Below are 27,093 nucleotides of genomic sequence, written 5' to 3' on the forward strand. Positions count from 1 at the left end.
GCTGCAACCGTACTGGTGAATATACCTTCTCACAAATGCATGAGAGGTTTTAGAAGGCTGAGTGTTTACTTCCAGGACGCGTTTGCAAGTGTCTGTGTATTGGCTCTGTTTTTTTTCCTACCCAGTTGCCCCACAGATGTCAATGTCCATTGTCAGGCCTGTGGTCTTGACTTTGTAGGCCAGAGGTGAGTGTGACTGTGCCGGGAGGAGCTTTTCATTACTCCCAGAGGGGCAAGTAGCTGGTGGGCATTGTCTCTGCTGCTCTCCCCCTGAGCACCTGCTGCGGCTTTGCCATCACTGGCTACCCATTGCTGCTAATGGTCATCCTGTTCTGAAAGTGCAATAAGTTGGCTCCATATATAGCTGTGGGAGTCACTTTAGTGTCATTTGCCTGTGGTTTCAGCCAGCTTGGGTTTTACGTTATGTGGAACTAGCTTTGCCTGAGAAGGAGAGAAGGGTCATGCACAGTCAACTTGAATCCTAAGGCTGTGGCCACAACCACCAAACCCCTACTAATGAGCACTCAGAAAATGCTTTCCACCCTGACGCCAATCTGTTGTTACCATCATCATCAACAGCGGCATCACCATCATCACCCACATCCCCATTTAGAGATGAAGAAACCGTGGCTCAGACGAATTAGGTGACTTCTCCACAGAAGAGGCAGGATGGGGATTCAAGCCCAAGATGTGCCTGAAACCAAAGCCTATGAACATGCCATTTGTCTTCTTGTTCTACTAGTCCGTGAGATTCTCGATGGCTAGGGCGTGTCTTACTTCTCTTGTCTATTCCTGTCTCTACTTAACATGTAGCAAATGTTGAATAAATGAGTGAATGAACAAATGAATGGGCCAACTTCTCAGTTTCTCTGTCTGTCAAATTGGCTAATGTTTCCTTGCCTTCTGTTACGTAATGGTTATGGGAATCAGACAGTGGCTCTGAGCATTTAAAGTGGGGCATGGAGTTCCCTCCATCTTCAGCTGTCCTTTCTCCTGTCTTGACTCTTTTTCAGAATGGCATTGGGCAGAGATATGGGCCCTCTGGGGTTGTCAGTTTGGATGGCTCTGGACAAATCCTCTGAATTCTTATGATTAAATAAAGACGTTGGATTTTCTCCCAAAGCTCTATGGGTCTCTCTATGCTTTGAAGCTCTGGTTCAATATTTTCTCTCTTAAAAATATATGACATAACTCAGAGGCATCTGGGTGGCTCAGTCGGTTAAGCATCTGACTCTTGATTTCAGCTCCGGTCATGATCTCAGGGTCATGGGCTTGAGCCCCATGTCAGGCTTTGTGCTCAGCACAGAGTCTGCTTGGGATTCTCTCCCTCTGCCCGGCCCCTGCTCCTTGTCTCTCTAAATAAATAAAATCTTTAAAAAAAAAATATATATATATGACATAATTTGGTCCACATAACTCTCTCTCTCTCTCTCTCTGTCACTAATTACTCATCAATAATTCACCATTGTGCACAGAGTATTTTTGGCTTTTTGGCCCTGGCCTGTGAGGCTTTTTCTGGTGACTCCTGTCTGCCCCTCTAATCTCATTCTCCAACACTTTTTGCTAATCTCTTTAGCCGCACTGGCTTTCTTTTCAGTTTCTTGGATATACCTATCTTGTTCCTGTGTCAGGATCTTTTCACATTCTGGTCCCATCACCTTGATCCCTTTCCTTCACATTTTGCCTAACTTACTCATCTGGTAGGTCTCAGCTTATGTATGGCAGCTGAGAGGCCTTTCCTGGCACCTTGTTGAAATGGGGCTGCCCTTGCATTGTTATCTCTCTCAGTACCTCTATAGTTTTCCTTCTTAGCCATCATTGGAATTTGTAGTCATGTGTCTGTCTGTTGGCTGAGCTGTTGAATGTCGTCTCCCTCACGAGCTTTAGGAGGCAAAGCCGTTCTTGCTGTCTCACTTACGTGGCACAGAGTAGGTGTTTGATATCCTATTTATTGAATAAATTGACCATTTTTTTCCCGTAATGATAAAAATCAGTTATGTTCACCATAAAGTGTTTGAAAAAGATATTAAGAAGAAAATAAAAATCACATGCAATCCTACCAACTCAAGCCATCTGACAATCATAACCAACCTTTTGAATTAATTTCATTTATATATATTCAAATCTGGGATCTTATTCTAGATGATTTTGGATCCTGGTTTTCTGTGAGCATTTGCTTTTGACACCAAATTCTCTTTGAAAGCATGATGTGAGGGGCGCCTGGTTGGTTCAGTCAGTTAAGTGTCTGACTCTTGGTTTCTGCTCAGGTCCTGATCTCAGGGTTATGAGATCGAGCCCCATGTTGGGCTCTGTGCTCTGCACAGGGTCTGCTTGAGACTCACTTTACTTCTCCTTTGTCTCTGCCCACTGCACTCACTCTTGCTCTTTCTCTCTCTCAAATAAATAAATCCAAATAAATAAATAAATAAATAAATAAATACATGCATGCATGACTTTAATGGCTATGCAATATTTCTTACTAATAATTTTTCATTAAAAAAACCCTCTGTTGGACATGCAGCTTGTTCCCAAATTTTCTTTTCTTTTCTTTAAGATTTTATTTATTTATTTGACAGACAGAGATCACAAATAGGCAGAGAGGCAGGCAGAGAGAGAGGGGGAAGCAGGCTCCCTGCTGAGCAGAGAGCCCGATGCGGGGCCTGATCCCAGGACCCTGAGATCATGACCTGAGCCAAAAGCAGAGGCTTAACCCACTGAGCTACCCAGGTACCCCACTTGTTCCCAAATTTTCATCATAAAACCATGCTGTGGCAACCAGTCTTGCCCTTAAATCTTTCTCTGAATCTCTGATGATTTCTTTAGAAAATCTCCAGAAGTGGAAATTTATCATATGCATCTAAAAGAAAATGAATATGTTCAGGATCCATGTGAGATCTGGCTTACTCTGGCCAACCTCAAGCATTTGGGTTTCTTGTGGGGGAAGGTGAGTGTCATTAAGTGAAATATCTGAATTACAAGTTTACACTAAAGGAAAAGCAGTTTGACTCCATCTAATATCTCAAACTAGGTTTTGTTTGCTTTAAGGTATCACCTAAAAGATATAAGGATTTTTTCTCCTTGAAGTGTATCTTTTTTTTTTTTCTCTACAAACTCCTACATTTTTTTTTAATTTTATTTTTTATAAACATATAATATATTTTTTTCCCCAGGGGTATAGATAGGTCTGTGAATCGCCAGGTTTACACACTTGACCGCACTCACCACTTGAAGTGTATCTTTATGCAAATGGAAAATCTGAAGTCCTTGGCCCTGCCTCCTCTCTGATTTCTGGCAGTAGTGTGTCCTCAGATGGGAGCAGGGCCTGAGTTAGTGGTGATGAGTTCATCCATCTACCATGCATCCATCCATCCATCCATCTATCCATCCATCTATCCCTCCCTCCTCCATCCATCCATCCATCCATCCATCCATCTATCCATCCATCTATCCCTCCCTCCTCCATCCATCCATCCATCCATCCATCCATCTATCCATCCATCTATCCCTCCCTCCTCCATCCATCCATCCATCCATCTATCCATCCATCTATCCATCCATGTATTCCTCAGATATTTATTAAACACCCACTGTATACCAAGCCCAGAAATGTGTCAATGAGCCATGATCTCTCCCCTCATAATTTGTAGTCAGAGAGACAGACACAGAACAAGTAACAGACCATCCAATAAAATAATAAGTTGTGCTAAGTGTTCTGAAAGAAATGAAGGTTGAAATGGGGTAGTGGAGGGCCTCTCATATGAGGCGATTTCTAAGTTGATCTAAAGGATGAGAAGAAACGACCCATGCGGGGGGCTGGGGGAGAGGGAGAGGGAATGGCTTGCACAACAAGCCTGTAGTAGGGAGCAACCTGGTGGGGAGCAAGTCAAGGCCAGTGTGCCCACTGAGGGAAGGGAAGGGGCTGGTGGGGAGACAACTGGAGGCCAGGAGAGGCAGAGGCTGGGGGCTGTGGTGAAGATGGTGAATTTTCTTCTGTGTTGTGGGGGAGGCCACTGGAGGGTTTTAACCAGGGAGTGACATGATTCGGGTTATGTTTTGAAAAGTCTTTTCTGGCTACGATGTTAGAATCCAGGTGAGAGACGAAGGGTGCCTTGTCCATTGGCGTTGCAGGTGGAGGTGTGAGTCATTTACAAAGCAGGGCGACAGGACTGGACTGGGTGTTGGACCAGGCGTGGAGAAGGCAGAGCCCTCAGCTGGGGGGTAGTGGTGCCTTGTTGCGGGTGGGGGAGAGGGAGAATCTTCTGTGTCCTTCCTCTAGGCCCCTTGCTTTCTTCTGATGAATTTCCCCCCATTCATTTTTTTAAGTGGTCTCTAGACCCAACATGGGGCTTGAACTCACCACTCCGAGATCTAGAGTGGAGTAGAGTAGTATGCTCAGCCGTTGGAGCCAGCAGGTGCCCCCGCCCCATTCTCTAGGTTACTATCCTAGTTGTCAAAACACATCCGTCCTGTGCCTACTGCTCCTTGGTTCTTGATGGCACATGCACTGGGCTTCCCTCCTGGGTGACCCAGTGCCTTAACCTCCTGGAGCTTAGAGCTTCCTCAGGTGTGTCTGCTTTGGGGGTTAGAAGGTGGCACTAGAGGGGCGGGACGCTAGTTCCCGGTCTCATTCTAGTCAGAGCCTCTCTCTTGCCATTTCCTGTGTATCAGCTTTCTTTGTAAGCTTTTGTTTGAGGAAACGAATCATTAGCCTTGGGAAAAATGGGAAAACTACTTCTCAAAAAGTAGTTTTTGAGTGATGCCACTGGGGAAGACTTTAGGCCACCGGTGCAGGTGAATGGGAGAGGTGTTTTGGACTCTTTGCTCCCCAGCTGGGCGAAGAGGCCTGGGATGGAAGTGGGGGCAGGGAGAGGCCATCTGGGGTAGAGGGAGGAGGACGGTGGTCTTTGGAGCCGGTGTCCCGACTGCCGGCACCAGAAGGGGTGTGGGCAACCCTGTCTGGGCAAGTGGGGGTCATTGCACAGCCCCTCACGTTCCACTCAGTGTTATTGTAGAATCTGATGGGCATGTCAGTGCCGTGCCTGCACTGTCCGTGCAGGTATCCGTGCCCGGACTGTAAAGTGAGATGCACTTGTCAGTATCACAGGGGGGGAATGGAGGGGTTTCCTTGATAGGCAGGCCCTCTCATGGCTGGATAGCTCCTGCTGAGGAGCAGGCCAGGGCCATCCCCGCTTTCTTCAGGGTCCTGAGGTTGTCTTCATTCCATTGTTTTGTGCTTACTCTGTAGCTACCGTGCACCAGGCAGAGTGCTCACCACTAGTCCCCTAGTGGGAAAATTCTGGGTTTAGGATTCAGCTCTCCTCTGGGAAAGTGTCTCCCACTCTTCACCCGATCTTAGTGCATCACAGGCGCACCAAAGGCTGGGAGACGGCAAGGCCGAAGTGCGGGGTGGCCCTGTCCTCTCGCCCAGGGACTTCTCTGCGGGCTGCTTGTAAGGGACTTATTTCCTTCACGGCCAGGCTCGTGGTTCATATTTGTAGAACAGGTCGGGGGATCAAGCAGAGAACCCACAGCAGTGTTTGCTCCGGGCTGCAGCCTCAGACTGCAGGCCAGGGACCCTTGCACCAGATCCACGCGGGGCACCACCTGCTGCGGGCGGTGGGTGAAGAACCGGCCGCCGGGAGGGCCTCCCCACAGGCCCACCAGTTTCCAGAGGTGAGCTGGGGTTACCGGGCTGCTGACCCCTCTTCACTCCTGAAACAGAGACTATTATGAGCCTCCATCCTGCCCGTGATGGGGGTTTTATCACAAACCAAAGTTTCCTTTCATCTGCCTTTTTCTGGGGCCAGGCCTAGCTCGCTGTGGACTTTGGCAGATGCCCAGGTGTGGGAGGGGGCATCTACCCGCTTTGCCGCCCTTGGCGGCCATGGAGCTATTGACATTTCTGACTGCGTAGCTCTCTGGGAGCCGGGTTTTCTCTGCTCACTGCCCTGCCCTGCCAGGGCCACATGGGGCTGGATGTGGGTGGGGAGGGGGACTTCTCACTCTCTCCCTCGATGGCACTGCTCTTGGGCACATGACAGTCACTGTCCTGCCTGTCACACCTCTGTGGTGTGGCCGTATCATAATCTTCCACCTGGACCTGGCTCCACTCTTAGGGGTCTGGCAGTTTCCCATAACCCCTTTCCTCTGCGCTTGGGGCCTCCCACATATCTCTGGGCTCCCGAAGCACCCCCTCCTCTTCCTCCCTCTTGAGCAGGAACCTTTCCTGTATATGCATATTCCCTGTGTCCTTTCTGTATCCCATCTTCTCAGGGCCTGGGCTCTTGAAGGTCAGGTCCTTTCTCTGTTTTCTGAGGAGCCTCCCTTCCCTGAGACACTAAAGACAGAATTCAGAATATTTCTCTCAGGGGCCGGGGGAACACAGGAGCACTTCAGGGTAGCCTCACCACCTCCCGGAATCCCTTAGCACACTCAGAACCAGACTCCTTTGCAAGCAAAAATCATCTTTATTGCAACTAAGATTTTCCACTGTGACTGTAGTCATCCTCAGCCTCTCAAGGATCCAGAGCCTGTGTGGCTGAGGGGAGGGACAGGTCTTCAGTGAGAACTGGCTATTCCTCTGGAATAGTCAGTAGCACATAACCCTGTGGATAGAAGCAGGTAGACATGTTCTATCTGTCCTCGCTGCCCATAAAACCAGCTCTCCCTGAGGTGGCTCAAGGCATCTTGAGAGGGGTTGTAAATGTCCTAAGGGTACAACTTCCCCTGTTGGCAAGACGGCAGAGTCTGGGACAGACTGGACAAGGGGATAGATGGGAGGGGAAGAAGGGTCTTGGGAATGTTTGTGAAGGAAGGAACAGATCAGTCCTTGGGCTCTTCCTAAAAACCTATCTAGCAAGAGTCCTCTAATGTTTCTGATGCATTGGGGTTTGTCCTGCTAGGGTCACCCTGAGGTAGGTCTCTCATCCAGCTAGAGCCTTCCACCTGCTCCCACCCACAATGCCCAGACTATGCTGTTGGAATCCATCTGCTCCTCTACCTGTTTTTCCACCAAAGGGGGAGCTCCTGAGGGTTTCAGAGACTAGAACTAACTCCCAGCATCACTCAGCACATGGCCAGGCACAGAGCAATCAGTGATATGTATTAATAGAATAAATAAATTAGTGACAGTGAATGAATGAGGGAGTGATCTGGGCAGCCATGTAAGGTTGTGCAGATAGTGCACTGCCCAACTCCAGGTGATGTGGTTTGTGTACCACAGTATGAGTGGTGCATCTTAGAGTTCTGTAATATGTAACTGCCACAACAGTTTGAGGCAGCCTAGAAGTGAATCAGTGGGTGAGCATACGAGCTATTGCCTCTATAGGTCAGGTTATGAGAGAGCTGTGTCGCTGTGTCCTGACTTTGCGCTTTTTGGCATTCAGAATGATGCCATTCCTGGCTCACCTTGCCAGGAGCTGTGGCATCATTCCTGGAGTAGCTCCAGCCCCTGTATTACCTGCAGTAGCTCTGCCAGCCCCAACCTAGGGTCATCCTGGGATGACCCTTCCCTGCCAGGGTCAGGTTCAAGGTCAGGGTGGGGTCCAGAGGACGGATCTGGGGGAGGGGGTCTGAGGATGGCGGTGGGGGGTGGGGGCAGAGTAGCACAGGCCAGGAGCTGGGATTTTATGAGACAAACCACTGCTGCCTCCTCCCGCCTCCTGCGCCCTAACTTCTGGTTCCTGAAGCCAGATTTCTAGTGTCTCCCAAATGTCAGGACTGGGAACCAGGCATCCTGGGTCCAGAACTGGGGCATGAGCAGAGGGTCCTAAAACTCAAACCTTATGTCTGGGATGGAGGGTCAGAGTCGGGCGGGGTGAAATCAGAGGTCCTAGCAGTTCCTTGTGCTTCTGAGGGGGAACCCTCTCCTCTACCTTATGTCCTTGTATCTTGATTTTATGGACAGGGACACCAGGCCGCGGGAGGGGCGGTGGTTTGCCCGATGTCACCCAGACGGGGAGGTTCTGTCTGATTCTCTCTCTGCGCTGCCCCCAGAGCCCTTTCAGCACTGCTGTTTAAGAGTGGGAATCTGGGGAACGGGGAAATGAAGGGCATCTCCGAGCTCTGCCCCTTCCCACCAACCCCATCTGTCTCTTAGATTCACCGCACAGAGGGATGGGATGAAGGCCAAGGAGGTGGGGTGACTCTAGGGGCAGATTCAGAGCTGGCGCCCTCCCTTGACAGCAGCTCTGTGTTCCCTCTGCTGGTTTCCTTGGCCCTCTGCTCTTCGGCCTCATCTTCCTCCCGGGCAATTCGCCAGCGTAGTGCCGGCCCGGTTCCTACCCTCTGGCGGTTCACAGAAAGCAGGGGCCAGATGCAACAGCCCTGTCCTGGGGGTCAGGACACCTGAGTTCTAGGGAAGTGGGTGGTCCTGGCTAAGGGTAAAGGCTTGAAGTTGGATAAACCCCAGTTGGAACCCTGGCTCTGTTGCCCTGGGCAAGTGTCTCTGCTTCTCTGAGCCTTAGTTCCCTCTTTTGTAAACTGGGAGAAATAATGAACATCAACTTCATGCAGCTCATTGTGAAGACCACCTGTGTGCGAGACTGAAGCTGTCCTTAAGCCTGGGGCCTGGCTCCCTGAGGGATTCATGGAGCCCCGTGGAGCCTCAGTTTGCTCATCTATAAATGGGGTTTCACATCCAGGATGCCTATGAGATGGTAAGACGAGGGAGGTAAAGGCCTGCCACATAGAAGTGAGGCCCTCCTTGGCCCGAGCCTCAGCTTCTGCCCTCGCAGGATGGGGACAAGGCACCTGCAGGACCCCAAGACCCTTCTAGCTCCGACCTCCCCAGCGGGTCTCAGGACGCTCTTTTTCTTGGCATTTACCTTGCAGGGCTCCACTTGGGCCTGGTCAAAGGAGAGGCCCTTGACGTTGGGCAGCGGGAGGTTTTGTTCTCTGAGCAGCTCTGTGAAAGGTGTGGGGAGGGGAGCTCAGTGCCCTGGTGAGCACAGCGGGGGCCATGCCAGCCCATCCCTGTCTGCTGCACTGTCCAGAACAGGGAAAGGACTTGGCATGGTCCCTTTCACTTCCCCTTCCCCAGGGCACACTGTCCCCTATCAGGCAACCCCACTCCAGAAAACCAGGTCTCTAAACAGCTACACTACCCATTTATTAAAAACCTATCTTGAGGGAATTTCTTCTTGAATATATTCAGTAACTATGAACACATTCTTACGAAGATATTCTTCTTAGCATCATTTTAAGGAATGTTCAGTTTGTTGAAGGCATTTTGGGAATCTATTAATGAATTTCATTCTCCTCATTTAATCGAAGAAAACCTCTGAAACAATGTTTATGCTCTTAGAAATTTTAGAATGTTAGTGGAGACAGAAAACATCTCATAAAAAAAGTTTAGACGCAAGTCAGTATAAACTGAAAAATCAACCTTAAAACACTGGGAATTTGGTTATATAATAAGAAAATATCCATTAAATGTATCCAAGAAAATATTCATGAATATACTCATTTACCAAATACGTGAAAGGTAGTCCTTGGAGTAAGTTTTTGTTAAGTTGGTAAATGGTAAACTTGGAGAATTGGCCATTTAGTAAATTGAATTTCGAAGAATTAATCATTTGGCCAGCTGGTTTTGGGCAAACTGAGTTTCTGAGATTTGACTTCGAGGGCCTGGCGTGGGCCGCTCCTGCCCCAACCTTGGCGCTGACCAGTGCGTATCTTACCCTGGTTCCTACCATCATTCCGGGCTCAAGGGAGGGTCTCATACCCCTGTGCATTCTGGCCCAGTTAGGTGAGGGGCAGGACAGAGGAAGAGGGACATGTGCCTCTGGTCTCCCATCTGGCCTCTGATCTGCAGAGGCCCTACAGCCAGCCTCTCAGCTCCCAGACTCTGGACCCCTCCTCATTGCAATCCTCTCTCCGTGTTGGGACCAGAAGACGCTGACTCCAGCACAGGCTTCTGTGAATCTCTCTCCTCCCAGTTTTCTTACTCTTTGGCTGCTTCTCGCAGGCAGTCCTCCTGTATTTCTTTCTTTTTTTTTTTTTTTTTAAGATTTTATTTATTTATTTGAGAGAGAGAGATCACATGCAGGCAGAGAGAGAGGAGGAAGCAGGCCCCCTGCTGAGCAGAGAGCCCGATGCGGGGCTCGATCCCAGGACTTTGAGATCATAACCTGAGCCGAAGGCAGCGGCTTAACCCACTGAGCCACCCAGGCACCCCTAGTCCTCCTGTATTTCCCCAGTGCCTTTGGCCCTGCTCTTTTTTCCCTTATTGGGGAACTATGGACAGCACCCCAGTGTGAAAGGCACCCCCTGGCCTAGGTGTTCAGACCCTGCAAGACTATCTAGGCTTCTTGAACGAGACCTAGCTCCTGGGTCATCTCTTGTCCCTCGCCATAGCTCTCTGTGGTCCGGGATCTAAGATACACTTACTGAATGAGCTGCCTGTGGAAGGCACTGGCCAGATCAGGTGGCATCCTTGCCCACCTGAACTCACTGGCTGCCTTGCTAGACCTTCCATTACCACTCTTCCCCACTTCCAATTTGTCCCCCTTCTTGAATGCAGATTTACTTACTTTATGCCCAGAACATTCCCTGGCCACGTGGGCCACGGAATGATGCCAAACCCTTCACCCTGACCAGCATTTGAGCTCCTGCCTGCTCCTCTAGCCTCATTCTGCCATCCTAACAGGAGCCCTCAAGGTGGAGCACAGAGGGATGCCCTGTAAGGGAAGCAGAGAGCCGGATGCTGGGCTCAGCTCCGCCCGACTTCCTGCGTGTGCTTCCTGAGTGTGTCCCGGGTGGGAGGAGGCACTGGACAGGGTGTGGGGGATACAATGGAAAGCAAACATAGGGTCCCTGCCCTCAGGCAGCTTTACCATTTGTTTAAGGACAGAGGGGCTGACCAAAGAATCATGTGAGTCGGTGGGCGGTTGTTCCCCAGGCAGTGTCAGGGGAGGGAGGGCAGTGGGTTCTATGCCGCAGAGGAGCCGGGCTGGGCTCCACACTCCCCTAGAACCCACTCTCCACGCTCCTCCCACTTCCTGGGGTCACCTCCCCCAAAGTCTGCCTGCACTCTGTTATCTCAGGGTCTGCTTCTGAGGGAGCCCGGACTGAGTGCTGTTTTGGAAAAGCTTGATTTTGTTGCTGATATCTAAACATAGGTGTCATGTCTCAAAAAGTCCAGGTTTACAGCATCTCTCAAAATACAAAAGATCCCCCTGCTGGCAGTTTTTGACTGAACTTCGTGTCAGCCACCCACCCAGGGCAGGGCCCATTTGCCATCGGCCCCGCCCGGGTGGCTTCCTTTGTGAGTGGTAGCTCCCTGGACCCTGCAAGCCTGGAGATCTGGGCCGTGGGCTCCACCGTCTCGAAGGACCCCTCCTGTTCTCACTTGCCACAATGCTAGCCCCACTCCCTTAAGGAGCCCTTCCTGGCCACTCATCCCACTTCTGAGCTCCTGCCCACACCAGCTGCCTGGGCAAAGAACAGGAGGGCACCCAGGGGCCCTTCCCACCCTCCCATCTGCCACATCCCAAATTTCCATCTCTCCCCTGCCTCCATCTGCCTTGCCGGGGGCCATTCTTAACTAACTCTGGGGGACCAGGCAGAAGCCAGCTGTCCCTGCAGAACTTTGGACACAGTTGATGCTCCCAACTTCTGGTCTATGGGCACGAGGAGAAACACAGGGGCTCACCGTTGTGATGGGGCAAGAATAGCCTGTTCAGAAGCTCTAAGAGAAGGGTCTCCATACGTTTTTCCTATAACAGATGAAAAAGGAACAGGAAGGTCACTTCGGCTGGGTTAGCAGATTCTGACTACGGGAATCAGGTGTCTCCACTGTACAGGTGCCCACAGGAGATCAGAAGTAGTCCCCAGGACTACTTTTTTAAAGGGCTTTGGAACCAGATGACCAAATAGTGAAAGGCCTGGGGAAAGTTAAAGGGCCTGAAAAGGAGTTACCCTCACCCTGGTCACAGGGACCATCTTCATAACTGTGGGATACCCCAGGGGAGAGCAAATAGGTTGGGCCAGAGGAAACCCCAGGACCAGAGCTTCACAGGGACCAACTCTGTGTCAGTCCAAGGAGGACCTCTCTAATGCTGAGACCTGTCTGATAATGGGGCAGTAATTTTCTCATTGAGATAGCAAGCCTCCTGTTACCTGGGATGTTTAAGAAGTTCAAGAGATTGATCAGGGCTGCCCCGACTCATTTGGACAGGTTGGGAAAAGATTCCCTTTCTTTAAGACATTTGGGAGACTTTTATAAACACATTTGTACCTGTATTATCTATGGTGAGGGTGTCTTGTACAGTGCACGACCAGTGCAACCATACCCAGCAGCCCTGGTATGGATGACTGCCCTCTGGTGATGTCACAGAAGGGATCCCTATAACAGGGAAGATCTCTATATCTGGGAAGATAATCTTTAGGACCTTTCAGGTCTGGGATCCTAAACAAGTAAGGCCAGAGCAAGGTCTGATAGAGCAGGGCTGATAATTTTATATAGCAGGGCTGATAATTTTCAAGTGTTTCCCAGTACATGTTCTTGTTCAGCTCTTTCATTTTGTTGTTTTTTCCATCTTGCAGTCTTGCCCCATTAAGGGCTAGAATGTGAGTTCACGGTCCTGTGGAAGCGGAGGGTGGAGGAAGGTTCCCAGGATGGAGGAAGTTTCCCAGGGTGGAGAAAAGGGGGAGGTACTTTAAGGGGCCTCCCTCAGACAGGCAGAAGCAGTGAAAAGCTTTCAGTGTAGGAGCAAGAACCAACCCTGAGAGAAGAGACCCTGTGTTCCACCTGTGGACTCCAGAACAAGTGTGGCCACTCCCCTCACTGCCACCTGCCACCATCTTGTCCAAACCTCATCAGGCCTCTGTGTTGTCCCACCAGCCTGCTTGATGGCCTCCCTGCCTCCCTCCAGTCTGCTCCTTCTATGCTCGGAACCCTCCATCAACTTTTATCGCACTCGAGAAGAACCAGGACCCCACTGGTAGGCCCTGCTCACCCTCTGACCTCCCCTCAATCCCTCGGATCCAACCACCCTGGCCCCTCCTGTTCCCCTGAACCATCGGGCACACCTTTGCCTTCGGACCTTGGGTTCTCTCTTCCCGATGCCCCCACTGCACCTCCCCCAGTCTTTGCTCGAACACTTACCTTCTCAGTGAGGCCTACTGAGTAGGCCTTTTTAGTATTACCCGCACCCGCCGACCCGATCCCCCATCCCTTCTACTTATTCAGAGCGTCAGCACCTGTTTCTATACAATGTATAGTTCACCTGATGGGGCTTATTGTTCATGATCTGACCTCACCCTGCTGGATTGTGGGTGCCACAAGGGTCCTTTGTTTTGTTCACTGACATATCCCCAGTACCTAAGACGAGCCTGGGCACATAGTGGCTGCTCCGTAGTTGTTTGTTAAGTGTATGAAAGAGCGAAGTGAACAAGTTTAAGTTCTGGGGGCTCCCCTGACCCCACTGAGTATGGGGACACCAGGGCAAGATGAGATCAATGATAGAAAGTGAATGAGGCTTTCAACTGCCTACATCAGTGACTCAGGGCCTTTTTCTGGGCCTCCTGATGGGGCCTTCAGGACCACGAAGAGGCAAGAGGTAAGGGGAGACTCACCTGTTTTGCAAGGCCAGCAGGGTAAGGACCCAGGGTGACTGTGGTGCTAGCAGAGAAAAGAGATCACCCTTTTAGGTCATGACAGCTGCTTGGAGGTGCTGTGCTCAGTGAGCCTCGGTCACAGCACCTCCTCACTCCTCTCCCCCACGACCTTGTGTGCACTGCTCTGTGCGCTGACAGTGGGCATGGGAATGTACCCCTGACCACACCCCCCCCGCCACTCCCCTACCAAGAGCGCTTCTTATTTCTTCTGAACATCCAAAACCAAACAACATTACCTGTTTGGAGTGAGCTGGAGTTTTAACTCCTGATTTCTCGAAGAAAACACGGCTTTCGAAAGAAGATTCTATGGGAGTTGAAATCAGGTGAGAACAGGAGAGGAGTTTATGTTCCAGCTAGAGGGATTCCCTTTGCCCTGACCCCCATGAATGCTTGTGAGAGGGCTGGCCCCTCTCACATGGTGCTCTCCCTGCTGCCCCACCTGCTGGTTCTTTGTGTCCAGACCATGCCTGTGTGGGTGTGGCCATGGGAGAGGACACTGGTGATGCTGGGTGCTCCCAGAAGACAGGGCAGGCTGGGGCTGGGTATGAGGCTCAGCCCAGTAGAAAGAAAATCTTTTGCAATGAGGCACTTAGCTGTAGAATCACTGTTGCTGGAAGCCGGAGGGCACCTTGGTTTTGAGGGGGTTGTTTATGGGCCTCTGTGATTCCCATGGTTACCTCATAGACCAGAAGTAGGACTTTCCACTGCCGATTAAAGATGACCGATTTCTTTTCTTTTCTTCTTCTTTTTTAGGTTTTTATTTATTTATTTAAGTAATCTCTATGCCCAACAAGGGGCTTGAACTCACAATCCCGAGATAAGAGTCACACGCTCTTCCCACTGAGCCAGCCAGGCACCCCAGAGATGACCAGTCTCTTGACCACAGAGTCAGGCCAACTCCGGTGGCAGATCCCAAGGTCCTGCGAACATCGGGTGCTGCGGGGCTCTCCTGTGGCAGAGCCACCCTCCAGGCCCTCGTATCTGAGGGAACTCCCCAATTTTAAGGTCTGTGGAATGGGAAGTAGGGATCCTAAGGGGGCTTAGAATGGAGAAGTAGAGACTTCAGGGAAAGCTTTATTTCCCCAGAAATAGAGCAGAGAACACAGGCATGCTGAGTCCCTTTTGAACTGTTTCTCTGATCTCTCTCCTGGCTTTGGGGACGAGGGCTTCTGATGGAGCCACGTGCAGAGAAGAAGTCAGAAGACTTGACAGCTCTTTGCGAGGCCCTGAGCCTTGCAGCAAGGGGGTGGGAGGGAAAACCCTTTAGTTGCCGAGGAGGTCCGTGGGGGGCACAGGGAGCTGCACTCAGGGGCACCGGGACTCAAGCATGTTAATGTGCAGGTGGCAGGCACAGCTGTTTGGGTGTGGACCGATGGAATATGAGCAGGAGACCCGGTGTGAGGGCAGCCGCTGCCTCAGTCAGCGGACCCTCGAGGGGCCCCCACGTGGACCCAGATCCCCCCGAGGAACAAAGAATTTCAAGGCTTACTCACCCAGGAAACAGAGACAGAGGAGGTGTTGCCGGGCGCCAGCAGCACCAGCGAGCCCAGCTGGGTGACGGTGGCGGCGTGGCCATCAGTGTGGAGAGTGGGAGGGTTGGGGGCACTGAGGGTCACTCTCACACTTGCTGTGGACTGCTTAGAAGTCTGAATGAAGTTAAAGCGGAAAAGGGGCAGACAGGGAGAGAGGATGGAGTTCCTTAATTCCCAGCTTGGAGGAACGGGAACAGGATTATCTTTGGAGCCTGGGTCTCAGAATTTGTATTCTATCTGCTGCAACTTGCTGCATGACCTTGGGGAGTTTACTTCAACCTCCCTGCGCTCCCTTAAGGTGAGATGGCATCCTCCTTTGCTTGGGCACGCGTAGCAGGTAAGAACACAGATTGTTGGGGCCAGACCCCCAGCTCCACCACTTGTAGGCTATGTGGCCTGAGACAAGTTTCTTCAACTCTCTGGTTTCATACTTGTCAAATAAGGACAATCGTGCCTCTTCTATAAGGTAGTTGTGGAGATTAGATGAATTCAGTCATGGAGAATGCTTAGCACGGAGCCCGGCATTTCGCGATGCTATGGTTATCTGTTGGGATTGTGGTTTGTTCATCAGGTGCCATATTCTAATAGCCTTTGGAGAGAGGACACTGAACATGGATTGTGGAGTCCAGGACTGACTTCAAATCCTGGTTCTGCTGCTTGCTCAGCAATATGAGCTTGGGCAACTGAAGTCACCTTGCTGTGCCTGTTTGCTGACATATGAAGATGGGATAAAGCACGGGGTGTCTGGGGCTTAGGTGGCTGTAGGTGAAGGGGCCTGGGACACAGTCACTGCTCACTGTTGCTCGCATGCGCACCTCTGTCTGCCTCAGTAGGTACGCCCTAGAGGAGTCATGGTGCCAGCCACCTGGCCGGGCCGATGAGCTAAATGCCTACTTGAGTCAATGCCTCTATCCCTTATGGCGCCTGAGAATTTCAGAGTCCATAGTAGGGAACTCTGGCCAAATGGAGCTTGCTTGGGGGCCCAACCCTGACCCGATCCCAGACTCTTCCCTGAGATCCTGGTGGGGATCTCCTGGAAGGGGAAGGAAGCTGGCAACACACCTACCCGGGGCCCAGGCTCCCGCTCTCCTGGGGGCAACAGTTGAATGAGCTTGGCAGCCTGGAAAAAGGGCAAAAATGTGGCATTTAGAATCCTGTAAATCTGTTCTGAGCGCCTTGGGGGTAGGGGTGTCTGTGGGGTTCAGTGAGGTATAATTGCTTCCAAATGAATGTATGACCTGCATGTCAGTCACTATGAGCTTGGGAGGAGCCATTCACCTGGTTTCTCACCATGATCTATCTGGAAACATTAACATTTTATTGTTTCAGTGATCTTCCCCCCCAATATTTCACTGTGAAGATTGCCACACAGACAGCAAAGCTGAAAAATTTTAGAGGAACATTTGCATATTCATCACCTAGATTCTTCAATGAACATTTCCTCTCCTTGCTTTTATCACATTTCTATCCATCTATCCGTACTCCTTCTGTTTTTGAAAATCACCAATCATGATAGAAAACAGTAAAAAAAATGTTTAAAGTAAAAAGTACAAGTCTACCCCAACACCTCTTCCCCTTTTCCTCCAAATTCTATTTTCAGGGGTAACTACTGTTGGCATTTTGGTGTATATCCTGACTGCTTTCTTTTCTTTTAAAAAATTTTTTTTTTAATATTTTATTTATTTATTTATTTGACAGACAGAGATCACAAGCAGGCTGAGAGGCAGGCAGAGAGAGAGGAGGAAGCAGGCTCTCCGCTGAGCAGAGAGCCCGATGCGATGCGGGGGCTCAATCCCAGGACCCTGAGATCATGACCTGAGCCGAAGGCAGAGGCTTTAACCCACTGAGCCACCCAGGTGCCCCTCCTGACTGTTTTCTACACACATGGAAGCATGCACAGATGAGATCTTCCAAACCACGTAGTCATGCACCTTATTTTTTTCTCTCAAGGTCAGTATATATAGAACAAACCCATTCTTTAGCAGCTGCATAGTGTTCTGCCTTATATGACCATAACCAGACTCATTTTACCAATTTGTTATTAATGGAGACCTAGGTTAACTTTATTCTTCACCTGGTAGGAAGTGAAACCTAAAAGAGCACCGTTGCACAAATACCCTTGCCCACTGGTGTAAGAATTTCTGCAGACATGGAATTACCGTGTTCACTTACAATTGTTCCAGAGCTGCCCTATCTGTGTGGGAAGGAGGGAATTTCAGGGGGAGACCTGACTCCATTCCTGATCTCACCTGCTCGGTCACCTTGGGCAAGTCACTTTCCCTATCTGGGTCTTTGTTTCCTTATGTAAAAAAAAAACAGAGCAAAAACTTTAGATACCGGGGTGCCTGGGTGGCTCAGTGGGTTAAGCCTCTGCGTTCGGCTCAGGTCGTGATCTTGGGGTCCTGGGACTGAGCCCCGCATTGGGCTCCATGCTCAGCAGAAGAGCCTGCTTCTCTCTCTCCCTCTGCCTGCTGCTCTGCTTACTTGTGCTATCAAATAAATAAATAAAATCTTTTAAAAAAATTAGATCCCTTCTAGATACAGATCTTGGGATTTCGTATTTGAGTGTTTATGGGGCACCCACTGGGTGCTGTAGACATACTCTACCACCCATAGTCCCTGTCCTTAAAATGGGGGCTATAGTGAACACACAAAGTTCAATAATAAACCCCAATATATGTACACATGTGTCTGTGTATACACATGACTCTGCATATTTAACTTTATCCATACACATACGCAGTGTAATCAGTGTCTCGAAGGGAGAGGGACAGAGAGAAAGAGAGGAAGTGGAGGGGAAAAGGGGGAAGGCTTATCTTAAGTGTTTCAATGTGGTGGACAAGGAAGGGCTCTCTGAGGAGATGACATTTGCACTAAGACCAACAGTGGCAGGAAGAATGTTCTGGGCAGAGCAACTAGCATGTACAAAGGCCCTGAGGTGGGTAACAGCTCAGCCTGTGTGTCTGGAGTGTAGTGGGTAAGGAGACAGAGCTGGAGAGGTCAGCAGGGTACTAACTTCAGGGAAGAGACTAGGTGTGGTGAGGAGCTCCTACAGGCTTTGCAGCAGTGACATTTGTGGATTTCTCCCTCATGTGATCCCCTCATCAACCCTGGGCACTTGCTCTTCTTGCAGACTTCTGTGCCTCCTTGTCCCCACTCAGGCCAACTCCTCAGAGATGTATTGACTATGGCACCCAGGACAGCCCTGTCATCCCCACTAGTCACTTGCTGACCCATTGGTCTTATTATAATAAGCTAAATTATTTTATTTATCTGGCTGTTTCCTTGTTCAGGTTCTTTTCTCCCCCTTGATTTTGAGATCTGTAAGGGCGGGGACCCTGGGTGCACAGGGCCTGGCACATATTGGCTTTCAATAAATATTTGTGGCATGAATGAATGGATGTGTTATGAAGAGAAAAACAATGCACCTGGTTGTTCAAGGAAGTCTTCCTAGAGGGGGGGACTTCTGTGCTGGTTTCTGAAGGCTGAATAGGAGTTCTCCCGGGAGGTCCAGAGAGAAGTGACTTATCTAGGTCCACCCAGAAAGGCACTTCTGCCAGCTGGGCCTTGGTTTCTTCATGTGAAAAGTAAAGCAATAAAATTATGTTATTCCTCTTTCTCGAGCACTCACTTTGGAGTCCTGAGGGTCCACTCGGATCTCGTTGCTGGTGTAGAGGCAGGACAGGATGTCATTGTAGGTTTCTAACCCAAAAGCCAGGTCCGCCATGCTGCCTTGGGCTAACTTTGGAAGGGGTTGGGGGGTCAAGCCGGCAGGTCTTCGGGGTCTCTGGCTGGGGCCGCAGGGTGTCACAAGCTTCAGAAACACAAAGGAGAAACTCAGTGGGAACAGCTTCTCTGGCCAACAACCGGTTACAGCTGTAACCAAAATCAAGGGCTCACTATGTGCTAGGCAGTTCTAAACACACGTGCACAATCTCATTTCAACCTTACAAGGGTGCTGTGAGCTGGGAACTGTAACTGTCCCCATTTGACAGATGAGGAAACAGAAGCCCAGAGGGGGTAAAGTGACTTACTCAAGGTCCTACACAGGGTAAGGGGGGGAGCTGGGTTTTGAACTCACGAGCCCCCGCTCCTCGCTTCTTCCTTATCTGACCCATTCCCTTCTCTGTGCTTTTGTTAACAGTGCCTCCCTCCTATCCTCTCCTATCCTTCCTGTCTGCCTGACCCACCTCTGACCATTCTATGGGGAGGGGGAAGGAGCAGTGAATGGGAGTTGGGCAGCCAGCCTCATCCCTTTTCTGGGCCTCGGTATCCCCATCTAAAGGGTCCCTGCCAGCTGGGCATTACGCATGATCCCGTACCCCTGAACTGTCCCAACTGCCCTCTTGTTGGAGGCTGATCCCCGCTCACAGGACACCCAGCCCTGTGGCCTCTCCTGCTCTCCAGGGTTGAGGTGGGACTCTCTGGGCTCAGTACTGGCTCCCGAGGGCAGACACCTGCCAGCTCTCCCCTTCCTTCTCCCTCCTTCTCTCTCTCCTCCTCTTTTGCCTACTACCTCCTTTTACCTGCTTTTCCTCCTCTTCCTTCTCCTCTTTCTGCCTCCTATCCAGAGAAGCCCCATGTCACTTTCCTTTTTTGGCTATCATCCCCCCAGGCCAGCGGATGTCCCGGAGGGGTCTGCCCTGGCCAGCAGGACTGGCCTACCCGGACATTCATCAGGATGGCCTCGTCTGTGAACTCCGTGGTGGTGACATAGTACTGGAAGTCTTCCGGCCCTGAGATGGCTGGGGCTGCAATGAAACGAGGATTCAGCTTCCCCTGGGGGAGGGTGGAAAGGTGTGGGGAGGCAGTGAAGCAGGCAGAAATCTATTCTCCGTCTCTGCTTAGCTTGAAGTTGCTTGTGGGCTAGGTCTATGCTTCTTGGGACAACGAACATTTATCAAGCAATAGCTTCATGCCTGGTTCTAGGTATTATTGCAGCAGTGCAGTCCTCTCTGCATGTCTAGCATTAGTCCCATTTTACAGATTGGGAGACTGAGGCTCCAAGGGAAAATGACCTGCTGAGGTCAGAAGGCATAGTGCCCTTTCTCGCTCCCACTAGAAAGGAGGCTCCATGTGGGTAGGCTTTGTTTTGTTTCCTGTCATGTTCTCAGAGCCCAGAGCATCATTCTTGGCACACAGTAGGAGAATGGAAAATAAACCACTTCCTCGGCCAGGAGCTAACGTACGCAGAGTGACATGCAGCAGGCCTTCCAGCAGTGAGTTGAGTAGGGTCGTGGCCAAGGGGCACACCTGCAGGGAAGGCATGACGGGGTCCTTGTCAGGTCGAAGTGCTCTCCCTCAGGGTCACACCCCTGTCCCAGGAGGCAGAGGAGGAAAAACAACATACTATCTTCTGCAGGAGGAAGGGCAATGCCTCATCCAGGACGCTTGTCACCAACTCCAGAGCTGCGTTTGCGAGGAGGGGGTTCATCCTAGTGGTGGGGGAGGGCAGGTGGGGTCAGAGACACCATGGAAGGGGAAACTGAGGCCAGATGCGGGAGTCCAGGGCAGGGCTGCTGGGCTTGTGTAATATGGAAACTCTAGAGTGGCTGCTTCCTTCCTGTATCTCTCTTCTCCTCTCCCACCCCTACCCTTTCCTTTTCTGTTTTGTCTCCTTCATGCCTTCTTGCTCCCTCTCCAAGACATCCTCTTCGTCTTTATTTCTTCCTGATCATCCCTCTCTGCCTCCATCTCTTTATTTCCTCTCTGATAAAGGTCTCTGGGATTTTCAAGGAGGGAGAGTGATGGAAGGCTTCCTGGAGGAGGTGGTTTTTGTGCTAAGGTTGTCTCATCATGTGGATTAGCTCATCTTTTCCCCACAGCCATGCCATGCTGGCTGGGTTTGGTAGGCAATTCCATTTTACTGGTGAGGAAACAGGCTCTAGAAGTCAAATAGCTTGTACAGGGCCCCTGAGTTAGGAAGCAGGCAAGCTGAGACTTGACCTGGGTGGATGCCCACTCTCAGCCATGACATTCAATGTCGAGAGAGGAAATGCTGATGGATGGTGTTTGCTGCTTGCAGCCTCGGAGATGACCCTGTCCCTGATGCCCTTGGTCAGTCAGAAAACGAGGCTGGGGAGAGGCAGCCCCAGGGGTGAGTCCCAGTGAAGGGCTGGTCAGCGGAAGCAGTGCCGGAAGTCCCGGCACCTGCTCCTGCCTGGTGGGAGCACAGGTGTGGGCAGGTACTCACTGCTCCAGGACCTTGATGCTTAGGTATCCCGGTGGGGTGTGGCACTCCTCGAACATCACCTTGGTCTTGTTCCCCATCTGTTCCAGCCGTACCCCAATGCGAATGTTCTTGATGACTCTGAGCCGTAGTACCCTGTAGGGACAGCGTGTCCAGGCAGGCTCCAAGCCATAGCCTAAGGCGGAGGCTGGAAGTCACAGGCTAGTGACCTGCAGCTGCCTGTGGGGCTCGAGTGAAAAACTAGGAGAGTCGTTAAAGATACGGATCTCGTGCCTGGGAAAACCTGAGAGATCTGCCAGCACCAGCCCACGTCCTCATAGTGGGGCCGTCACCTGGGGCTGATGGTGACCTTGAGCTGGGCCACAGGTGCTCGTGGTGCTCCAGTCCCACCAGGCCAAGGGCCAAGCTGTGTTTTGTTTTGTTTTTTAATGTTAGCTTTTCTATTTTTTTTTTAAAGATTTTATTTATTTATTTGTCAGAGAGAGAGAGAGAGAGAGCGAGCACAGGCAGACAGAGTGGCAGGCAGAGTCAGAGGGAGAAGCAGGCTCCCTGCCGAGCAAGGAGCCCGATGTGGGACTAGATCCCAAGACGCTGGGATCATGACCTGAACCAAAGGCAGCTGCTTAACCCACTGAGCCATCCAGGCGTCCCCAAGTTGTGTTTTTACTGCCCATCACTACTAGGGCGATGATAAGAGAGAAATATTTCTCTGTGCTCCCTTATCTATTATAAAGGGAAGCTACACCAAGAAAGCCACATTTTAACAAGAAAACCTGGGGTGGACATATTCCTGAAGGGCATTTTCAAAGATTTGTTTCATGTGCCGACCCCACCCGTATCTCTCCCTCTGTTGCCTGCTGTGGTCCGAGCTCTGGGGTCGGCAGTGAACGCTCACCACGGCCAAGGGCAGAGGATCATACCCATTTTGTAGATGAGGAAACCGAGGCCCAGGGAACAGAGTTCCTTGTTCAAGTTGCCTGGCTGGTGAGCGGGAGCAGAGACCTGGGGTGCGGAGCTCTGAGGTGAGCTTGCAGCCGCCCGCTTCAGATCATCCCACTTCTGCATCCGCCTCTCCCTCAGGTGGGACACATGCTCCCTGATCTGGATGTCCGAGGACACGGATGCCTCACCGTGCAGTCCTGGCTAGGTCCCTCTCCCACTCTGCGCCCTCGTTTCTCCGTCAGTAAAAATGAATTTGAAACACGCCCCAATGGCAAAGATTATTATGACCCTTCTCATGACAGAGGCAGGAGGCTTTTGCTGGCCCTGCGCAGCTGCCTCTTGAGTCATAGCTACGAGGCTGGGCCTGCCAGGCACCGAGGAAGGGGGGGACCAAGTACCCCGTGTACTCACTCCTGGAGCAAGAGGTACAGTTTGCTTCGCAGAGTGACCTGCAGCAGGCTGTCGCTCAGGATACGTAGGGTAACCTCAGGTCCTTTGACGTCTTCTATGACCAGCCTGCAAGAGGGGTCAGGGGGTGTTGGTACGGCCTGCTAAGGCTGCTGTAGTTCTGTATCACGTGTGTCTGGGTTGGCTGGAATAAGGGCAGATCCCAGGAGGAGTAGGAGCAGCTTTGGGACAGCCCCATCTCTGAGCCCCAGCCCAGATGAAGAACAATGGGACCGTAGTTCCAGCACCCAAACCTTCAAGAGCTGGCTGAGTCCCTTCCCTTCTTCTGGCCTCAGTATCACCCTCTACAAAATGGGGAGAATACTGTAGAGGGGCTGTCTCTGTGCCTTGAGCCCTTGAGCCTGCCTGAATTCAAGTATATGCATTCTGCAAAAGGGAAGCAGGCGGGCAAAAGTCAGAGAAAGCAAGATGACTGGTGATCCCACTGCTAAGGGACCATCTGCCTGGCCGTGCATTCCGGGGGAGGACATGAGCCTTCAACTACTTCCCTCAGTGACGTTGGTTCCCAGCATCTCCCTGAGCTGAGAGGAACCCAGAGTACTTTTTGAACATGAGATACAAGCTGGTGATTCATCTGCTGTCCACTAGAATGGGCAGCAAACCGCCCCAAACCAGGAGAGAGGCGTGGAGGCAGCCATGCCCACACCTTGATCTTGGACTTCCGGCCTTCAGAACCGTGACACCATGAATCCCTGTTTCGTGAGTCACAGGAATTCCTGTTGCGTGGTACTTTGTTACGGCAGTCCTGACAAACTCTACAATCAGAAAACCTAGATTTTGATTCAAACCCTTTTGATTTTTACATATAGGCAATTCGTTAAAATGTTTCTAATTTTTAAAAATGAAAATATTTTAAAAACACCATGCAAGTTTGCAATACCCAGGTGGAGGCTGAGTGTGGAGGTCTGGAGGGGCGCCAGCCTGAGACCCTCGATCCAGACTCTACTTTGTTCCTTGGATGATTTTAAGTGGCTTGGAGAGATTTAGAACAAGAAAGATGCACTTGCCCGAGTGCCTTCCAGGCTGCAGAGAACCTCCCAGGACCCCCACCAGGCCTCCCACCTGCCCAGGGATCCACGTGACATGTGAGAACGTTGTGGCTCAGGGAAAGGGCCGAGCCTGAAGCGGAAGAAAGGTCAGAGTCAGCCTCTGCAGACTCACCCGCCAGCCTGGAGCAGCTCCGTCAGCAGTGGGAGGCTCTTCCCTGAGAGCAGGTCCCCAACCAGAGGCAGATCAAGCCCACTGCTCTTCTTGGAGAGGCCCTCTTTTATGAAGGGCAGGTGGTCCAGGATGGTGACACCTTCACTGGTGGGCCCTGTCACGGGAATCCTGGCCATGCGGTCCAGGATGTGGTTTTCCGAGAATAGGTCTGAAATGTCTGAGGACACGAGCCTCTCCTCAAGGTGGGGCTCACCGTTCATTCAGTCATTCAAAAAATGTCCACTGGCACCTGCTCAGTCAGCAACTTGGATGGTCATTTAGCAGCAAGTATTTATTAAGTGCACACTCTCTTTTGGGCTCAGGGAATGGGAACAGTGTACAGTCTGCCCGTGAGGAGTGTATATTCTGGTGGGAGAGACAGACAACCACCCAGCATCCCTATAAGCGAACAAGGCAATTTTTGAAAGTAAGTGCTACAAAGAAAATGAAATGGAGTTGAGTTGGAAGATGACTGGGGCGAAGGTCTACTTTTGATAGGGTGGTCAGGGAAAGCCTCTTTGAGGAGGAGGCATTTGAGCTGACCTGAGTCAAGTGGAGGAATCCATTATTGCAAGATCTGGGAGGAGAGCAAATGAGGCAGGGGGAACAGCATGAACAAAGGCCCTGAGGTGGTAATGAGTCTGGTGAATTTATTAAACTGAAAGATCATTGGGGTTAGGCTGCAGTGAATGGGGTAGGAGGTGGGTGGGCATTGGTCAAAGGAGCTCAGAGACAGACAGATAGGATAACTACAACACATCAGGCCAATGCCATAGATGAGGCTTCACCAAAGGGCTGTGGGAGCTCAGAGGAAGGAGACTCCTGCCTGGGAAAACTGGGAGGGAATTTGAGAGCTTTGCCTTAAAGGATGAGTCAGAATTCGCCACATTGGGAAGTAGGGAAAAAGACTTGTAGATGGAAGAAACATCACAGGAAGGGAAGGAGACTGGGAAGTCATTCAAAGTCCCTGTATCCCCGGCCTCTTCCACTCCAGGTGGCAGTGGAAGAGGCCGGGGATACAGGGCCTTGAATGCCAAGGTGAGGAGTTTGGAGCGTCTCTTGAGGGTACTGGGGAGCCACAGCAGGTATTAGAGTAGTGTAAAGATGAGGTCAGGTCTAGGTGAAGGAAGGCAAATTCTGCTGCTGGTGATGGGGAGGCCAAAAGAGGAGAAGCCTTGGGGAGGGTGATGGCACCATCTTCCACCCCTTCCCTTCCCTGAGATCTTGCCTTCTAAAGCCCACCCCCTAAATTTTACCTGTTTCCAGCTGATTCTTGCTGATTCGCAGGTAGAGCAGATGTTGGGCCTTCCCTTGAGCCTGGGGCAGCAGCCCCCAGCATAGCAGTGACCCCCAGAACAGTAGCATCCTCTCAGTCATGATCTGTGGAATAGAGCTGGGAACCCCAGTGGCCACCTCCATATGCCCACTAGGGACCCATTGTCTAGGGTCTCCTAGTTCTGTCTCCCCTAGAACCATTCTCCAGCTTTCCTCTCCTTGCCGTTCCCCCTAGCTCCAGATCTGCTAGTCCTTGAACCCTACCTGCACTTCTCACCACCTCACCCTAGTGCTTTTGGTTCCTTCTTCCTGGAATGCCCTTCCGCATCGTGTGGACTGCTTTCAAATCCAGGCTCTGTTACTGCCTGACTGTGTGACTCTGAGCAGCTTACTCGACCTCTCTGTGCCTCAGTGTTCTCATCTGTAAAATGGGGATGACCATGGTGGTGGTGAGGAATGCATTCAACAGTAGGTGCAGAGTGCTTAGCAAGCCGGGTGCTCACAGCTGTTACTGTGGCTGGGCGACCCTGTGAGATGGCAGCAGATACAGCACTCCCTTTGGACTGCGGACGTTTCTTGATCTTGATGGAGGACAACGGATGAGGGTCCTGGGGTAGGTGTTAGACTGATTGGGGTGGGCACTGGGGAAGGGGCTTGAAGGCACCACTCTTTACCAGCTAGTAGGGAAATATTTCAATATTTCAACCAGGATGTTTGTACAGGTTCTCACCAGCTAAACTTCAGCCCTGACCAGGTGGCCAAAGGACATAGTTAAGACCCTGAGCCCGCAGGCAGGGGGCCCTCCGGGTGGGCAAGGCTGTGCCTCAGCAGATGCAGCCTCTGGGACTTCAAGGCAGAGAGCAGCTGGGATGCAGACGGCTCCAGCATCAGCAGGGCCCACAGGGGAGCCCCTCTGACCCCCATGCTGTGCCCATGTGGCAGCCACTCAGAGGGTAAACGCTGCCACTGAGCAAGGACAGGAGGCCCCCAAAGGCCGAGTGTACTCTGAAGTACCTGAGAAACTGGCAATGCCTTGAATTAGTAGCATTCAGTTTTTTGTTGCTTGGTGTCATAGGAGCTCAGAACAGTGATTATGCTGGGTAATAAAAAATGCAATTGTTTGCTTTCATATGCAAGTTTTGGATGGGAAAGTTGGTTCTCGTGGCATTAAACAGTCATATTTTGCTTCCAGGGTGAACTGAAATTCACCCACGATTCATCCCACCAGAGTTTAGTTGGTCCCTATTTTGGTACTTTTCTCAGTTAATTCACCCATGTCAGGTGTCTCCCTCCTTCCTGCCCTTGGTACATCACACCATGTTCCAGCTCTCCCCTCTTGCCTTAAGTCATCCCGACCAGCCCCAATTTCCACCTGAGTGCTTTCTAGGGAGCAGGCAGTGTGCCAAGAATGTTGTAAAGCTTCATCACATCACTGAGTCCCCACCGCAATGGTCTGGGATCACGGATCGCAAGTCCAATTTACAGATGACAGAACTGAGGCTCAGAGAGGAAAGACGAATCGCCCAAGGTCACACAGGTGGCAACGCTTGGATTCGAACTACTAAGAACCTGTGCACCAATCCACATTCTTGTAGGTGCTCAGGAAACATTTGAGAAGTGCCCTCTTTGTCCTTACCTCTCCAATCACAGGATTGCCCGGAGTCTCCCTGGTCTCTGTCTCCAGCCTTCCAGAAAGGCACAACTTTTATAACCTGAGCTCTGAAGCCCGGCGGGGTGGGGCCAGGGTTTGTGCTCAGAGGAGCTCTTCAGTGGAGGAAGGGGTCCTCTTGGCATCAGGTGGCAAGGGGCTGCTGGCCAAAACCGATAGGGCTCATCACTAAGGCCTGAGGGGCAGGCCCTGGGCCCA

General features: G+C 51.1%; 1 protein-coding gene across 1 annotated transcript; it reads right to left on the reverse strand.

Annotated features, from left to right (window-relative positions):
* Positions 1 to 6,571: 6,571 nt before the first annotated feature.
* LOC116868710 lies at positions 6,572 to 25,316 on the reverse strand. The gene is made up of 15 exons (XM_032859354.1): positions 25,208 to 25,316; positions 23,913 to 24,129; positions 22,695 to 22,799; positions 21,345 to 21,476; positions 20,502 to 20,586; positions 20,341 to 20,404; positions 19,817 to 19,902; positions 18,783 to 18,965; positions 16,218 to 16,271; positions 15,113 to 15,265; positions 13,856 to 13,923; positions 13,578 to 13,623; positions 11,653 to 11,716; positions 8,825 to 8,904; positions 6,572 to 6,604 (listed from the first exon to the last, which is right to left on the reverse strand). Exons 1-15 carry the CDS (start codon positions 25,314 to 25,316, stop codon positions 6,572 to 6,574), a joined length of 1,479 nt encoding a protein of 492 aa, XP_032715245.1.
* Between the last annotated feature and the right edge of the window lie 1,777 nt (positions 25,317 to 27,093).

Source organism: Lontra canadensis, unplaced genomic scaffold (genome assembly GCF_010015895.1).
Source record: "Lontra canadensis isolate GAN:19392208 unplaced genomic scaffold, GSC_riverotter_1.0 scaffold16, whole genome shotgun sequence".
NCBI lineage: Eukaryota > Metazoa > Chordata > Mammalia > Carnivora > Mustelidae > Lontra > Lontra canadensis.